Source organism: Petromyzon marinus, chromosome 10, assembly GCF_048934315.1.
Source record: "Petromyzon marinus isolate PM22_M1 ecotype Great Lakes invasive population chromosome 10, UKy_Petmar_22M1.pri1.0, whole genome shotgun sequence".
Lineage (NCBI taxonomy): Eukaryota > Metazoa > Chordata > Hyperoartia > Petromyzontiformes > Petromyzontidae > Petromyzon > Petromyzon marinus.
This window is the reverse complement of record NC_133676.1, coordinates 9,122,821-9,141,297: the sequence shown is the minus strand read 5'-3', so window position 1 is coordinate 9,141,297 and position 18,477 is coordinate 9,122,821. Positions and strand designations below refer to the sequence as shown.

Genomic DNA, 18,477 nt, shown 5'->3' with positions numbered 1-18,477 from the left:
TGGCTGCGCGATAAGCTGGCAGGACTGCATCCCCCTTTTAAAATGGCAATTCAAAGTAATTTTTGAAACGTAAAAGACAATCACAAAAAAGCCCCCGTGTCAACTTCACAAATTGAATGGACGTACCGAGGAAAGGTTTGTTTGTCATGCTATTGCAGTTCACAACCGGAGTTTATTTTTACCCAGTTAAATAAATCACACCATAATACAGTGAATATATGCATGGTCTGAAATAGGTGTTTGGCGTTTCAGCGCTGGGATATCCGCATAAGGATTTTGAGCCGCTCTTTTATTGGCTCATTGACTTTGGTCGTCTTGACTGTTCATCACTGGAGGCTGCGAAAGGATTAAGTCAAGCGTTTTGGGGAAACATCGCACGTCATCTGCAATCCCTCCGTCCTGCCAGGGTATCGGAGAAAATTACAGACAACCGGCAACTAAGCTTCCTGCAAGCTTCGTTTATTTTCACAGGCGGCCACCGCGCGTGCAAAGAAACACCCAAAAGACCGAGCCCCCAGGGAGGCTGGCCGGAGGTTCAGTATTGCCTTTACCAACGGGCCATTCCGAACGACTGTAAAGCATTCATTAGAAGACCGAGCTGCTTTCAGCGGCAGCCGTTTCTATGTCATAACTTTCGTGACATCATTCATCATCCCCTTCTTTTTGGGGGAGGTGGAATGCGAGAAGCGGCAGGGAGGCCCTTTCACAATAAGTGCAGCGCTGCAGATCGTAATCACGGGATGCAGCTTTTAGGCTTCCTCTGGAAAACAGCGTTGATCATATGAACAAAGTCACGTTTGAAAAATGTACAATTAAAAAGTCTATGTGGGGGTTTTTTTTGGCCTAAAGTATGCGCCTCAATGTTTCCCCCGATGAAAGAACAACGGTGTAATTTTTCATTCCTATTTCGTTGGTTCAGTTACGTTTCACTGTCGGTTTTCTTGACAGATCTGACAAACCCACGGGCTGTGCTGGATGCGGCGAGTATTTGGCAAGAAAGTTTTGGCAATGCTGGAATTCCGAGAGTGAAGGTGTTGACCGTTTTACACATTTAAGCCAAAAAATGCAAAAATGTGGCCTTCTCTGTGAGACTTTACAGCTTGTTTACTTGAGTACCTTGACAAACCACTGTGTTTTGTGGGTCTCGATTTCAGCGGAATATATTTTTTTCTCAAAAAGCCCAGGCTTTGAGAGCAGCGTTTATAAATCTCTTGCCCTCTAGTGGTGGGGGCAACAAAAACGTGTCCAAAACATTTTGCTGGTGAATATATTTACGGCAGTAAAGGCAAAGATATGGACATAAAATAAATGCGACTTCCAAAACTTCCAAACTCACGGATAGCCTATTTGTGTGTAAACTACAATACTGCAAAGCAATTATGAGACTGCCAGTGGTTATGTGGCTACTCACCCAACTTGTATTAGACAATGTACATGTACAACCCTTTTGTCAATCCTTTGCTGGGTGAGGACCTCCCGATGCCGTGTGGGTCAGATGGGTTATTTTACCATACCTCATTACGCTGGTTAGGATAGGTTGGTGAAGGTGGGGTAACATCGATGTGGGAATATAAAAGCATGGCAAAAGGCGTTTTTATGCACTGCCCTCTGCTGCTCACAACGTAGTTCCGCAGCCCTATGACAACCTGTGCATGATGGTCACCCATCCAACTACTAACCCTGCTTAGCTTCTGAGATCTGATGAGATCAAGCACATTCAATATGATCTGTAAATATGCATTAAATACTGCGTAAATATATACAAATGACATTTGCAAAAGCAATAAAATATACATGCCACGAATCAGCATTAAGGAACACTTTTAAAACATAACCCCTTCCCACAATTACATTACGTTGTTTTTGTTGGTGGAGCACTTTAATTAGTGTATATAAACCCTGCGTTAAAATAAACCCACCCATGCACATCCTCTTATTTTTAAAGACAACATGTGTGGCTTCCGAGGCTCAAATAAAAACTCCGCCTGGAGACGGAGGAGGCTCAAAATAGACAACTGCATTCTAAGCGGCCTTCCTAAAGCAAAACAAAAATCGATGTTTTAATCGATACTGTTCACTTGTCTACCAACCAATGTATCAAATAATAAATGTATCAATTAGAATGATTACGCTCATTATGTATAAACTAAATAAGAGGGCATACGAATCAATCGTCTGCAAATGCGGAGGGCGGGGGGTGTGCTGTAAAAAGTCTATAGCCAAACAATCTGCATACTCTCAAAAAAGGGCACTTTCTGGACAATGAGGTTGTGTGGGTTATCAAGTTTGCCGAGAATAAATCTCAAATTATGCAAGCTATATGCAAATGCTCTGTTCATAATTAAACAGAACGAATGGGACTAACAACATAATGGTACAAACAACAGCAGTACAAACAACACGGCTTGGGCAGTGTAATTGAGACGTGGATACAGTCGACACAGTTAAAATGAGACAAAAAAAACAGTTGAATCGTGACCTCGAACGATGACAATTCGCCTAATCATGCGCTAAAGGAGGTGAGACTTGCGATAGGTGTCATGTCTGCCATACTCCGAGGGATCACCCGAGGGCTTTTGGTATGCGAGGCTCATTGGCTCAGTCTCTGGTTGTAGTGCTCATGTATGGAAGTGACGCTGAACACAGAAAGGAAGAATAACTCCCGCTCCCTCCCTATGATTGGATGGATTTTCACAATTCAGGGTCACGATTGCATTATAGAATCTCATTTACCGTCTCGTATGTACTGTACTGTTCATTTCACTTGAATGTATGTACGTTGAACTTATTTCACACTGTGTTTAGCCAACCGTGCTAATCGGAGGTGTGGGGGAAGGACGACAAACTTAACACGAAAAAATCAGTTCTTAAAAAAATAGTTTTCAATATAGACTTAAAAGTGCAAAGCTCCAGTGGCTTCCTAATATCGGAAGAGCATTCCAGACAGCCACAGTTTTATTGTGTTGGTCTCATCTTTACTTTATGTACTATGTTTATACTGGTAGGAACCTCCTGGTTACACCAGCCCACAGGGGATTAATGTGTCCGTCCGTCGTGCATCCAAAAATGGGAGGGGTGGGACTGGGTGGAGAGGGGAGGGTGAGGAGGGGCTGGGTGGGGAGGGCTGGGTGGGGAGGGGAGGGTGGGGAGGGGTTGGGTGGGAGGGTGGGGAGGGGCTCGGTGGGGAGGGTGGGGAGGGGCTGGGTGGGGAGGGTGGGGCTGGGTGGGGGGTGGGAGGGGTGTGGTTGAGTGGGGAGCGGCTGGACACCCCGTGGTGCCCTTATAAAACTCAACGTTTAACCTATTCACGCCGGCTTGTGCCCGCCCTCACAGTCGGGCATATTTGCGGAATACACCACGCCGCCGCTGACCCTGGCCATTGACCGAGCAACCCAACGTTCCTACCAGCTCTCTCCGCAGGAATGTGTTATTTTTTACTGGCTGTGCCGTGTTATTCTCTCTTCGTGTAGCACCAATTATCTCCTTTGTTGTCTCATTGATTTTGTCTCAATAGTTTCGTCTAACTCTTCCACCTGTGTAAAATATGTTTTTGCACTAATCTAAACTTGTGATTCTCACACACACACACACGACTCAACGCGTGTATCATGCTTGATTAATCTGTTACAAGACCAGAATGCAGTGGGAGCGCCGCGACACAGACACACGCAGCCAAACGACACACGCCGTTCCTGACCTGCTTTGAAATGAGGCATCGACTTTAATCCTGGCCAGCTTCCCTCGCTCGGGGTCCCCAGCACCTGGGATAGAGACACGCTCACATTATTGGCTTTTGTCATCATAGAATGAATCCAGTATGATGGCCCCGCTCTTCAGTAAATGAAATGATGGCTGCAGGTGAAATTAATTTAAGGGTGGTCATATCTAAAATGGCTTTTCATGTTTATATTCAAAGTAGAATTTATTTTTTTCCCCCCGTCGGTTGAAATGAAGCACTGTCATTTATTTTACTGTGCGCATGTGTGTGTGGCTGTGTGTGTACAGTATATATTTCCAGAATAAAAATATTTCTTTATCTATCAGCGGCAATATTTGCAAAATATATTCAGTCTCAAATGATAGTTTTCCTTTGTGCATAAAAACACACAGAAGCTATAGCACAATACATTACAGCTGTTATAATAAAACAAACTTGCAATGTAACAACGTAGAAAATGTAGTTAAGATATTTTAAAAAAACGTTTTCGATTTACTAGCCACATGGTGAGGTTTCAATATTTTTTGGTCTCACGGCAGAAACCTTCTGGGTTTTATAGTCATATACCAGGAGAGGGCAGCATCACGCTCCGTTGATCCCGCATATGTGCAAAAATAAATTGGCAACACAACTTTGCAATTCAAACCTTTGGATAAGTCGCCAGATGGCACAGAAGAAGAATCCTGTCAAAACACTGAGTTCACGCCACTGATTGGTTATCCACGAGTGATTAAACCAGTTTCTAGATTCTGGTTTAATCAGTTTCTGTTTGAATCAGTATTTGGTAAAATTTTTGGTTGATGGTCTCAGCTCAGTCTACCATGACTGTAGCATATGGGTTTTTACTTACATTGGCATATCTGAGCTTTCAGAACGCCAACAAATAAAAACATTTTAATTGGCATGGGAGAAACGCATTTATAGCAGTGCAATCGAGACGGCACACCATCTAGTACCCCACGGTGGTGAGATGTTAACTCCCTCGCCTGGTATACAGGAGGTTGTGGATCTGATCCCGATCCTGACGCCTGTAGATTTGGGGCTTGAATATTCTTCCCGTGGTTGCGTGGATTTTCTCTCCGGGTCCTCCGGGTTTTCCCTCCAGATTTGGAAACACGTGTTTAAAGTATTTGGCTCCTATATATTTGCACGTGATAAGTCACTTCGTTGAGCTATCATTTGTGGCCAGGCCGCTTCTGAAAAAGAGCTATATAGCTAAGTGGACCGTACCTGATAAAATAAAAAAAAGTTTAGTTTTGAATAGTTTTAGTGCGATCTTATACAGACTGTTATAACATTAGGTGATGCTATATTGCTTTTAGCAAGAGTGTCCAATTCACTGCTGTATGAGGGCTTCCCCACATCATGGTAGTTATTGGACCATACTTCACCTTGCCGGTCAGCGCGGGTTGGTGAGAGGAGCATAGACATAGGGAAATGAAAGCAGAAAACAAACATTTCATTTGCTAAACTGCCCTCTGTTGACCACCACACGGCACAGTGCTACAGGTGCCCATGACACAACCCGACGTCCATGGTGATCGCTCATCCAAGCACAAACCAGGCTCAAAATCTGCTTAGCTTCCGAGGGTTGACAAGACCGGGTGGGTGATTTCGTCATAACCACAACAGTGGGATGTAATTGGCAGGAGACGGAATTAAAATGCAAGAAAAAATAAATCAAAGTATAGTATTGGCAGATTAAACCTCCCTTTAATCTGCGCTGATTTACTCCAAATTTCCCTTCATGTCTGCATCGTGTGTGGGAGGGTGTGGGGTGGGGTAGAAGTGCACCCATCAGGTCAGCATACCTGTCAACCCCTTATCAGTGGCTACCTTATTACAGACCAATTCAGACCTTATTGGTCACCCTGTGCCCTTGTAATTCTCAACGTTAATCCTACAAAATCCCATCACAAGGGAGAAACACAAACATAGACAAAAAAAATAGTTTTGCCCGTATTGAAACGGCTGTACACTGTGTGGACCTGAAAACTCAATTTCCTCGTACAAGAATATGGGGTGAACCGTATGGGTTGACACGGTACGGGCATGAATGGCACGAATTTAATTACAGGCCACCGGTTTCAAACACTCCAATCTCCGGGCTCGACATTATGCAGCAGCAACGCCGCCGACTGAGTGGCAACCACAGGCCAGGCAGCGACGGGTGCGCACCGCCACGAAGCGATGAAGTCCTACAGAGCGGTGACTGACGTTGGGTGGAAGGAAAGAGCACACGGAATGGAATGATAAATTCATAAAGAATGTATTGTCGTCGAGCGGGTCGCTGCTACGATGCAATGGTGAACACACCGGATTCGCAATGCAGATGTCGCCGGTTCGATCTGATCTCCCGGCAAGGCAGGTTTAACAACGGGCAAGTATCTAAAATCCAACCTCTACCGCACGCCGCTTGTCCACCCAGCAGCCGATTGAGGTGCAGCACCTTAATCGGCTCGGCAGGTCCACACACGATTGGGGTAAAATGTGGGGCACACTCCCCACCCTCTTCACGTTCAACATTTTACTCACTGCGCCAGGCCGTGTGCGTGCACCAATGCCACCACCGCAACACGAGAGTGCGCTGCATGACTCGTTTGGCCAGCGCGTTTCTTTGGGGTTCTCACCATCCAGATCCTCTCCAGCTGGTCCTGAATGTCCTTGAGTCCGGGGAAGGCAGCACTGCCTTGAATCATCTCCACGAATATGCAGCCCACGCCCCTGCGAGAGGGGGGAGGGGTGTAACAAGCGAATCGAGAGTCAACGAGACAGCCGACGGCACAATCCACAGAGTTTGGACCAAATGTTCGAAATGGTCGTGGGGGGGGCATGGGGGAAGCGACGGCACGGGTTGCTTCGTGAACCCAGCCAACCCGGAGTTGAATTCTCACGCAGGGCCTAACATCAGCCAGGGGTCAACGTGTCCAAACCTGCACCGATAAGCGCGCGGTTGAAGTGTAGTGTCAAACAAGTCCCGTGACCGAGAGATATATGGAGAGGAGGCGGTGGATTGGTAACGGACCGTGAATAATGTTAATAATTTGGTTAGCACGAGCGCACAATTCGTTTTAACACGGTGGCTTTCGCGACCAGTATTATTCATAATAAAGGCTTTTGGGTTAGATCGTGTTAAGTATAAATGTGTCGCACAATTGTTGAGTCTTCCACATTCTCGCCGAGGGGAGTTTGCACTCGCGTGTTGCTTCATTAATTCTCCACTAAATCTCACGTGGGCTCTGCATATACTGCAAAGCAAGTTAAATACGTGGCTCGCACTGTACTGCATATGGAAATAAAACCTATTATAGGAGTACAGTCAAGGAAGACTTGGTTCAAAAAGCAAAGCAATAAATGCCAATACCGCCACCTTGTGGTTCTCACTTCAGCCACAGCTAAACTCAAATGCAGTGTTGTTATTACGCAGTTGTGTATTATTCTAACTACAAAATGCCCATGGGATTTCAATACTCCACAAAATACTCAAATTCCTCCCCTCAGCCCCCCTGAAAACTTTCCTGGATATCTCACCATTTTACAAAACCATTCAACCCAACTCTTCATTTAAAAATATATATGAAGGGAACACAGTCCAGAAATGTCGAAAATCCAATAATATTAGCATGGTGAAAATTGGTGATATTAAAACGTCTAAGTCAAAGGTCATCGGTAATACACAACTCGTCATTATCAATATCATAAGTGCCTGATACCTCCCAGTCAGAGGGAGGCCTTATTCGTCTTTGTACAACAACATACACGAAGGCAAGCTGAGCATTGCAATCAACCCATCGACTAAACCGATGGGTAAACTAAGTTTATTGCAATTCTAATCACATGTAAAATAGCAAAGATTCGTGGAGGGCAATGAGGATTGTCACGAAATAAAACGTGAGCAACCAAAAAGCGTGACCCTACCCCCCCCCCCCCCCCCCCCCCCGCTAGGTCCTAAACAAAGCAAAACTCTTCCCACTGAACCCTGATGAAAGACAGATGGCCACTCGGCAACTGGCTTCCGGCGTGGAACATTCCCAGGGTCATAACGAGCACGAGAAGGCGGACGGGAAAGTGCCCCCCCCCGCCCCCATTCCTCACCCCACTTTCTGTTTTCTCCCGTGATGACGTGGAGAAAAGGAAAGCTGGGGGATGGGATGGGATGGACGATGAGAATGGGATGATGAGGTGTTGAGGAGATGTGGAGGGGAGGGCAAAGGAAGGAGTCAGGGAGTGGGTAAGTCCGTGATGGCAAGGAGTTAATAAAAGTTTGCGCTGCTCATGTAAGACTGACTTACAAGGACACACTTTTACGAAGCTCCGCCAACATCCCCAACCGCCCTCTGCTCCCTGCTGGTAACTTAAGCCCTTCCTTTGTCGTCCGCTTTGAAGTTCAGCTTCGGCACCGAAGCGGAATGATGGTGTTAATTTAATAATGAAAGTAAAACAATGTAGTGTCCTGAGACCGAGAACCATTGCACACATTCACATTGGACCACTTTCAAATGTCAAGATGCCTACCACCACTGGCCAAACCTGTCGTCATTCTTGCCTGTGACCAAATCGCCCTAAATGCCCCCATTCTCATCAGATATCTAGAGTTAGGCAGGCTTTGAGTTTGTTTAATACTTGGGTGACCAACAGTGCTTGCCAGGTGTTGTAGGCATGGGGCTGTGTCGTGCTTGCCAGGGAACGGCAGTGGTTGAGTGCCACCCTCATATGTGTGTGTTTTCTCTCGGTTGTCTGGTTACTTCCAACAAATCAAACACTTACTGATGGATTTGGCTAAACATTCCAATGCAGGGCCCGCCTGAGAGAGAGAGACTTGAGACTCAAGTACATGGGGAATTAAAAATTACTTCTACAACAATTTGCTGAGACTCAATGTATTGGAAAATTCTTAACTGGCCGGAATGGGATTTTTTTGGTTTAAATCATCCATAAACTGAAATTATATGCACATCAGAGACATTACGGCCTTTGATATACCAGCTAATGAATAAACATGTTCGTATATTTCTGAGCACATTACGGCGGCAGTATATCAACGGCATTAATATATACAATGAGCACAGACGCGACCTATGATGATTAGAATATCTCTATTTACCGGGTGAGTAAGATCCAATAAGCACCTTGCACGTAATTAAATCTTTCATTTTTATCTAAAGCACATCATGCAACCTTTCAAAGCAGCGTGGTGTGTACGTGTAAAATGTGCCCACGTGTAACGGCTGTGATTCACTGTCGGCGCCACATTGATTTCAAAGACGCCATGCAAAAAAAATCTAAGCATTTTCTTCATTTGTTTTACCATTCAATTTTCATCACAGCGCACAAACACCTGTGCCAATACAATAGCGCTCCAGTCCAAATGGGAAAAAAACTGAGATCCATTCATTACGCGCCCTCATAGTGCACACAGCCACGTGACAATGGAAAGCAACCCGCTGTCATAAAAGCTTTACACCAAGGAGTCTTCAACAGAGAAATGCATTTGCGCACAATAGCCCTCATTCGCTACACGTGCATACAGATCTAGCCCGAGCTACTGTTGTTATACATTTTACTAGTTTGTGCATCTCAAATTGTATTGATGTAATGTTATGATTACGTGTGAAGAGCTCTGTCACAATTTTATTGTGAAAAGCGCTATATTAAATAAAGTTGCATTGCTTATCGAACAATAAAAAGAGAAAGCGCAAAATACTGACCCCTTACAAATTTAATATCGTCATTTTTGGCGACAGAGTAAAAGACGGGTCTGATCTACTACTCATCATCGTCGTCATCAGCCATGATCTATCCACTGTTGGATAAAAGCATCCCCAAGCCTTCGCCGTTTCTCAGTCTCGTGATGTAACAACCCATCGGCCTTCTGCATACGAGCTGATTTGATTGTACCATCTCCGCGGAAAAAAAAACCGTCCTGTTGCTCCATCCTTTGGCTGTCATTCCATCGCTAGTCTCGACCACCAGCGATCATCCCTTCCAATAAAATAACCTGCCCTTACCCATCTACTTATATGAACAGTCAAAACCACGTTTCTCACTTGTGTGCACTGGCAGAGCCAATGGGGGGGGGGGGGGGGGGGTGGCACATGCCCTCCCCAATGATCCGATCGAAATCCTTAATTTCGATCAGATCATTGGGGTTTATTAGTAATAAATCGGCATTTTACGACCCCCACTGCCACTGTGTAGCATATTATTACGTGCCAGGGACTCTATGAGATGATAGGACAATAGTCTGAGTCCATAACCGGCAATAAGTAACGGCAAAGCAGTTATAAGTGACTCACAAAATTGTGCGCAGTTGCATATACAGAGTCCACGACTTCCCTGAAGGCATCAACACCTTCAGCGAGCGCGATGCCGATCACACAACGCGGTTCGAATTCGACTCTCGGTCGATGGCTGCGTCATAGCCGTGTCGAATAAAAAGCAAGGGACAAGTCCTTACTTACTAACAACTCCTCTATCATTTTTCATTTCTGGAGGGGTTGCCCCCCCTACCTGAAAATCCTGGCTCCGCCATTGCTTGTGTGTGTTCTCGAATCCATGGGTTCCTCTTCCTGTCTCTCAGCGTAATTTCAAGCATACACCTCTCCATGTTTATTTTCAGCATAAGTTCCATTTTTTTTTGCCAATGCCCAGATTTATCATCCATATGTCACGGCGGGTAATACGTCACAATATAATATGTTATAGCGCAAATGAATAAGGAACCGCAATTCACAGACGACATGTAAAAAATCTCCAAAAGTTGAGTCCAATCTGCGCAAGCGGCTGCCCTGCGGCTCCTCACTAGCGCTCAGCATCTGTCTCAGTGGCTACGTAATGCGATTGGCATCGATGCTGGCGCGAGCAATGAACTATGACCCTCAGTTCCCATTTCCCCTTCCCCCCTTCTAAGTAGCCCAGCGCCTGTTGTGCCCCTCTGGCCCGTGAGCACCGGCGCAGTTGCAGGGCCTGCACATTTAATAGATAAGGCCACTGGTCTGGCTGCAAAGAAGCCGTCGGCAAAATTGTGTCGAGCAAGATGGAAGGTCGGCAGGGAGGACGGGAGATGGATTTAACAGCCCAGGCAGCAGCTCATTACATGCGCCGCTCTCTGGATATGAACAACATTGGAAAGGAGCATGTACAATCGTTTGATTGTGTTGTTGTTTACTATCCAACGTAATGGAAGTATAAGGAATTAAATCCCCCTCCACTCGGTGACACTAATGCTGTCACGTTGCCACTTCACTCGTAATGCCCCCTCCTCCCCAACCCTCCAAGCTCTATGCATGCAAGTTCCAACCAGGTGATGGGTTGACTTTTACATCTAAATGAAGGCGATGCTGCTGTAAACAATGGGAACGTTTCTGTTCACACCCCAACAGTAGAAATGGGCTCATCATAGTTGGCCGATGGGAAGCGTCGCATGTGGTGGGGTAAAGTGTAGGCACCCCTCACTTATTCTAAGGTGTCTGGCCAGTGTGAAAGAGTAGGCCAAAGCTACCCTTTAGAAGGGGGCTCTCGTGCTCCCTCTCAGGGAAGTCCGTCTACCTCCATTGGCATGAGCAAGTAATTTAAGGGCTGTACCGTTATCCTTGCACTTTCCAATTAACACCGTAGATATGATAAAAAGAAAAGCCCCAACCTATTACTCGATTATTCCAGACACAACACCGATAGTACAGTGTTTTACAAGCAAATAATTTATTCTTGTTCCATCTCATAAAAAAGTACATTCCAAACATGAAACTTCTTGTTAAATTACATTAATAAATTATACAGTCATTAGTATAATGCAGCACAGAGTCCCTTATCAAAAAAGTAAAAGTATTGGATAATTAATTTGTGACAAAGCCGGGAATCTATATTTAATACTCAATCCCACAGCGAAAGATTTTGTCATCGTCTGTGAATTTCAAAGTAAGAGTACTGCCTGGCAAATGTGTAAGCTCAGCTTTACCAATGCACTCTGGTTGCAGTGGAAATTGAGAACTGGAGGACATCCTTTGTATGCATGAAAATATCAGCCATTCTATGCAATCCTCAATTACGAACATGTTTCATTACTGCTATGCCTTAGAACAAATGACAATTAAAACTAATGCTGTCCCTTGTGGTCACAAATAGAAGATCAGGAAACTGGGTTTAGTTGAGTTTCATCTTTTGACTCAGTGAAGAATGCACAAATTCAACAATAATTCAATGTACATTGTATTTGTTCAGATGACATCCCACTGCGATTCATAAGACCTGGTGGCGTTTGGTACATGCAAATATATTTGTCTCACATGAGTCACAGTACCGACATTTGTAAGTGGTTCGCACACTGCATTATGAATCCAGCCAACTGAATTTGATTCCAGGCCATGGCTAACATCAGTGGTACGACCCTTCACCAACCCTCGCTCACAAGCCTGCTAACCTTATGGTCAAACAACCTCCATGACCAACAGTGTGGGGAGGCCTTCATCCAGCAGTGGAATTAATACGTTTTTAACAGGTCACAAGACCTGTTATTGCAAATTGTTTGTTTACAAGCATATACAGGAATACACACAGGTGTCAAGAGCCAACAACTTAATTTCATAAAATGACAAATAACTCTTTGAAAGTAAATTTCCTTGGCCATTTTAGTCCCCAGTTTCATTCCCTTAGTGGTCAATTAAATGTGATTCTTCAGACCTTAGAGCCACCCGTGTCCTGGCACAGGCCCTGGCATTGCAGAATGTGCACAACGAACAGAGGCGTTCCGCACGGCTGCACAGAGATGAGCAATTATGTGATTAAGCCGTGGTGCGGTGACCTGCAAGAAATGGGAGCTGCCATCCCGGCGTAAGAAAGTGCGCAGCACATGACAGAAGTGGGACACAGAGTGAGATGAGTGCAACCCCTGCAAAAGTGAGCACTTTCTCTCCAGACTCAATAGCTTGCAAACGCTACCAATAGCAGGCAAGATCTAAAGATCTCCTTGACAGATAAATCAGAGGCCATGTGTGATACATTTTGCGCCACACACACGGGGAAATAAATGAGAAACCATGGAGTGTGCTGGCAAGAAGGGCAGCAGAGCAGTAGTGGTGTGGTGTGGTGTGGAGGCTGGGTGGTGGGACCCACCACATGTCCAGGCAGGTGGAGTAGTCCGTGGAGCCAAGCAGAACGTCGGGGGGCCGATACCACAGCGTCACCACCTCGTTTGAGTATGTGTGGCTCGGGACCGACTTGGCGCGAGCCAAACCTGCAGACGTGCGGACAGCACCAGCAGCAGTAGCGCGCGAGGAACACGGCAGCCAGCTCATTAGCGCGTGTCGTGGTAGCACATGAGATGCACCACACAGTTCATTATGATTTTTTTAATATATAGTGCTTCCTTATACACCCAGGGCGTCTCATAGCAATTTACATCACCTCTCTTCTCAACAAATTTGAATGGGCACCCCTAGTGGCAGCTGTCCCTTGTGGGAACAAGGTGAATCAGCACCCAGAGGCCTGCAAATGCCATTCGCCTGCCAGTAGGGGTCAGTGATTGCTATGTATAATCCCAATGGAGTAATTTACAGGAAATTTCTAAAATTGGCAAAACAATTATAGTGATACCTCATGCAGGTTGAAATAACACATTTGTACATGATCTACATGATTTACATGATCTACATGATTTACATGATCTATTTGCATTAAAATATCCGCATTATTATGAACAATGTGAAGAATAAAAATGCAGCAATCTCTTTCCTCAGTGTATATTTACTGCACGTAAACTTTTGTGGGCTGCGTTGGCAGCGACCGAGAAAAACAAAGACCGAAAATAATTTACGAACATTAATAGGTTTTTACTCTTTTATCTGGCACCAAAACTGACACCTTTATACAAGGGATCATGTGTGCAAATTTACGAACATTAATGCTGCCTGGAATTTAAATCACGCGCATTAAGTTCGCTGACGGATTGAGCAATGGTTCATGAACAAAAAAAATATGGAGAGAGAGCAAGCGAGACCAAGATTGTGGACTCATGGTCAGACATTTATAATGTGATGTCTCAAAACTTTTAATTTCTAAATATTTACAATTAAACTTGATTTGGATCTTTCGTGACTGCAGGAATTACTCTTTGGTTCTTAGAATTAAGCAGTTGGTGCATAATTCGTTTACCTTAGACACTGGGTAGAGAATTAATGACTAAAAGGCAAAGCTGAATACCTGCAATTTCCTGCTGACGTCACTTCTGGCAGGGGGCCGTCAACAAGAGCCTGGTCAACAAGAGCAGGCTCTCGAGAGCTCCTAGAGAGAGTATTTGGCCTACTCTTTAACACTGGTCAGACGCAGTATCCACACTACCCCACCACACCTGACTCTGCCAATCGTCGATTAACCGTGGTGTATGCATTTATACTGACAATTAAGAAACGTGTCTCTTGTATCAACTGTGACGCGAGGAGATCGAAGCGGCGATTTCTGAATTTGCAAGCGCAGTGTGCCAACCATTACTTCAGGGCAGCATTACTGTGAAGCATTAAAATGTCCCCACCGTTCTGCTGTGTAGGGGGGGGCTATAGGACGCTGCGGGCTCAATCCTGCCTTTGTGGAGCCTCTTTCATCGGCGAAGGCCCAAACTCGCTTCCTGGAAACCTGAGACCCCACGATCGCTCGCCCGCTCAATCGCTCGTTTGTTTGTTCATTCGCCTCGCAGAACAGGGCCCTCTTTATCCTTCTCGGCGCTCAGTATTTTTGCTCTTTTTTTCGGCAACCAATAACCAAGAGGCGTTTTCTATTTTGACCCTAAATAACAGCTCTGTGAACGCACGGCGATGCTGCACACACATTCGGCTGAACTCGCACCTTCTGAAGAGCAAGAGGGAAAATGAGGCATATTGTGCAAATAATTAAATTATTCACCAAATACGTGAAGAAGATCTCCTCACGAAGTTATAATATTAATAATGCCCTATATACACCCAGGAAAGACTCATCGGGATTCTGAATCGTAATGTTTGTCCAATTTCCTTAACATATGTTTGACTTTGCCTGGGAGGAAACCAAAGTACCCAGACAATAGAATACATCCACCATACGAGTGGGTTACACTCAAAGCATGTACACAGATATAATAAAGAATGCATTGCTGTACTGTACTGCCACCCCCCAGATACCGTACCTGGTATTCCCAAGCAATCTCCCATCAAACAAGAGCTAACTAGGATCAATCCCTGCTCAGCTTCCGCGATCTAACAAAATCAGTGGGAGTGATTTGGTCATCGGCGATACACTTTAGTAAAAACCAAAGCGGTTTCCAACCCAAGCAAGTGTGGGGGGTAACACCTTGTGAAGGACCCGACGCAGAAGATCCCTTGGCTACGATCTTCTGTGAAGCTTACGTGCCACCCTAAACCGAATCCGCACAAACCATAGCAAATGCAGTCACTTTATGCATAAGTGGACGAAAAAAAACTCTCCATTGTGCTACCGTGATCACCCAGAACAGACCATCGAACATAAAACGACGCAATGCCCGATTCACAAATGGGAAGGCAGGGATCACAGCGATTCCGCTCGGCTACTCCTGATGCAACTATCTGGCTCAGCCACCTCAGTGTAAAATTATGGCTATTGCTCTATATCATCATCAGCCATATGAAGAAGAACTGCTCATCTCTGTTTATATGCCTGAGTCCGTAGAGAAAATTCCACATTGTTATGCCAGGGGCGATTTCTTCCATAGGACACCAACTGTTGTTATACCACATGTTTAAACAACATTCCTCAAGCTAGGAAATGCTAATTGAATTGTCAGTCTGGATAAAGGACAGCAGCGTTGGCTCAGGGTGACCTACCACAATACGTCTCTCAGAGTATATCAATTTACATCCATTCAAATACAGATTAAGTTGTTACTGCATGTGCCCGCTGATTTATAAACACATCCCACGTAACATACCGAGCACTGAATCTAATTAATGTAGATATTTGTGTGTGTGTGTATGTATGCGCGTGGTACACATGATGTAGAAAGTGCTGAATCAAGTTAAGATAGAGTTCTTGTGTGGGTGGTTGCAAGCCTCCACTCAGCCTTCAGTCGGTTGTGACCTGACTGCCCCAATAATATGGAACTGTCTTCCCACCGCAATCTGTGCTGTTTACTCAACTCTCCGTTTCCAGTCCAGGCTGAAGACCTTTCTTCATTTTCCCTCTGCTCATGAACGACTGCCTATCTCTACTAAATGAACACGCCCACTGTTTCTGTACAACCTCTTGAGAAGTGGTCGCATTTAGATGCTATAAAAATCCAAATTGCATTGCGCTGCAATGATACAGACCAATCATAATAGAAAGCATTCCCTAAGATTGGGTGTGACGCATTCAGCAATCATCAGGCAAATGCAGCACTTAACCACCTCATGTGTATTTGAACTGACGTTAACCGGTGAACTTGGAGCAGTGCTGTACAGTGGTGGATCACGAGAAATGGAGTTTGGCCACTGGCTCGGGGGGGGGGGGGAGAGTCGATAGAGGTCACCCGTCACGTCACGGTGGCGTGCATCCAGCGGCGTGACTGCGCCCACCGATGCCACCGGAACCCACCGAAATCAGCCAGCTTGAGCTCCCCCGTCTCACTGATGAGCAGGTTCTGCGGCTTGAGGTCACGGTGCAGGATGCGGCGCTGGTGGATGTAGGCGAGGCCGCGCAGCAGCTGGTACAGGAAGAGCTGCGGTGGAAGGGATGAGTGGCGGCGCGAGCATGGATCATGGCGGTTCGGGGTGGAGGCGGAATGAGAAACGAGACTGCCGTTAGTCCCCCGCGCGCCACGCACTTTATTTACGACGATTACATTTTACGCTTATCTTGATCGCGTTGCGTTGTTGTCGATACCCGCACTGTGCAAGTAAGTTGTGTCTCTCCCACCGCCGCCCTCTCCCCGGTTATCTGGTTTTTCGCCGTGCCCACTGCTCTCGAATGTCAATGAGGAAATGAATCATGAAATGCGCCCGCTCCATATCGGTCAGCAGTGACAGACAGGGGCCGCCTTTCAGTGAATGCAACTTATATGTTTCAGGGCGACCGAGTGACCTTGGCTGTCACACTCGCCTGGGCAGGAAACACATGAGACATCAGCCATGCGGAGCATTGCGGTGACCACCGCAGACTTCAAATGGACCGGGGCTGGGGTGAGGACCCTGGGTCTCAGCTCGAGTGGCATATCCAAAAATGTAGGCAATGTATTGATGTATTACTCTAGAAATGATCGGATTGATCACTTGACCAATTGTATAGAACATGAATGGTTGGGAATAAGTCTCCTGCTCCCACATGTGTCTCTGAATGAGAGGTAATGGACGGTGCTTCATGACTTCATAGGCATAATCAGCCATGTTATGCTGGATGTGGCCGATAAAGCAGTCGATTTCGTGAAGGATTGGCTGGGATGGCCAATAAAGTAGTCGATCGTACTTTTGTACTCGTTAAGTCAACTTTATTGACCAATCGTCCCAGCTCTAATCCCAGCCAAGCCTCGACGTCGCGACATTACAGGGCCCACGGCTGTGCAGAGGGACGCGCACGCAATATGACCAGCTTGGCATTGATACTGATATAGCCACCTTTAGGCATGTTTACATTAGTTGTTATTTAATTAAAATGTACATCATCATCATAATCATCTTCAGCCATGACCATAGCTAGAGGAAGCATTCCCCAAGCCGTCGTCATCTCTCATGATGCTGCGACAATCCATCTCTTGTACCTGTACACGACCTGATTTAATGCTAGATTTGAAGTTTTCGTGACTGCAAAGATTCATACTCTTTGGTTTTTTCGGTAAAGTCACATAGGTAAAAAGTATAAAATAAAAATTAAATGAAAAAACAACTAAATTAAGTTGGTTATGTATTTATTTACTTTATTTTTTACCTACGTGACTTAACTGATTTAATGCATTATTTTCCGGAACGGTTTTTATATTCAGTGCAACAAAAGCTCAGTGTTGCATTATCTCATTATTATTTTGTGCATGCTTGATTTAATTATCAAATTACGTTTTTGTGATGTATTTTGAGCATATGGTGTTACATATTTTTTTGTTCACGAATATTATTTGTCCTCGAGGTCTGCTTCAGTAAAACACATCTCGGTGGGTTCTTATCTTCACTTAAATTATGATAATGATGATGTGCATACTCTTGTAAAGCCCTTTTGGCAATCCACCGCTGGATGAGGGCCTTCCCATGCCATGTGGGTCATGGGGGTTATTTGACCACACTGTAGCATGGTCGGCATGCGCCCTGGTGCAAGTAATGAAGTGGGGCCACCTTTCACATCCACCCCCCCCCCCCCCCTCTTCATAGCTCGGGCCCCTTGGCCCTTCCAGCCCGTGGGCCGCGGTGCAGTTGCACCGGCCTTCACACTCCATTTCTATGCCACAACGGTGTGCCATTTTCTATCTTTTTGACGAAACTCAACACCTTGGTCAAATGGATTTACACCACTGCGGATGTATTCGCGGGTGTGCTGCGTTTCTGGGTTGTACCGCGGCAGGTCCTTATGGCCCAATATCCAACGTTTCGCTGCACACGCTTGAAGCATCTATCGGAACCACAATGAGCAGCTTACTTTGTTTACACTACTGTACAGCAAGAGTTGCTTATTCGAAAAAACAAACTGCAAACATTTAACTGGATAAAATTTACAACAATTTTTTTATGGTTAAACAAGTTATAACTTTTAAATGGCTATGAGACATTCTGCCGGTTAATGGAAGGGGCTCTTGG

At 45.4% G+C, this 18,477-nt stretch overlaps 1 protein-coding gene and 1 long non-coding RNA gene across 10 annotated transcripts in view; one reads left to right on the top strand and one right to left on the bottom strand.

Annotated features, from left to right (window-relative positions):
* Nucleotides 1–18,477, bottom strand: part of CDK14 (cyclin dependent kinase 14) — a 135,459-nt gene that overhangs the window by 65,436 nt on the left and 51,546 nt on the right. For all 9 annotated transcript variants that reach the window (XR_012941406.1, XM_032951406.2, XM_032951407.2 and 6 more), the window contains 4 exons: nucleotides 16,295–16,418; nucleotides 12,830–12,950; nucleotides 6,349–6,442; nucleotides 3,698–3,761 (listed from right to left, as the gene is read on the bottom strand). Coding sequence is in view for 8 of the 9 variants with exons in the window: in XM_032951406.2 (XP_032807297.1) it covers nucleotides 3,698–3,761; nucleotides 6,349–6,442; nucleotides 12,830–12,950; nucleotides 16,295–16,418 (403 nt within the window). In the remaining variant the exon portion in view is untranslated. The remainder of the gene's footprint in view (nucleotides 1–3,697; nucleotides 3,762–6,348; nucleotides 6,443–12,829; nucleotides 12,951–16,294; nucleotides 16,419–18,477) is intronic.
* The window catches only part of LOC142924226 (uncharacterized), a 44,550-nt gene that overhangs the window by 4,721 nt on the left and 21,352 nt on the right, over nucleotides 1–18,477 (top strand). The gene's annotated exons all lie outside the window — the stretch shown is intronic.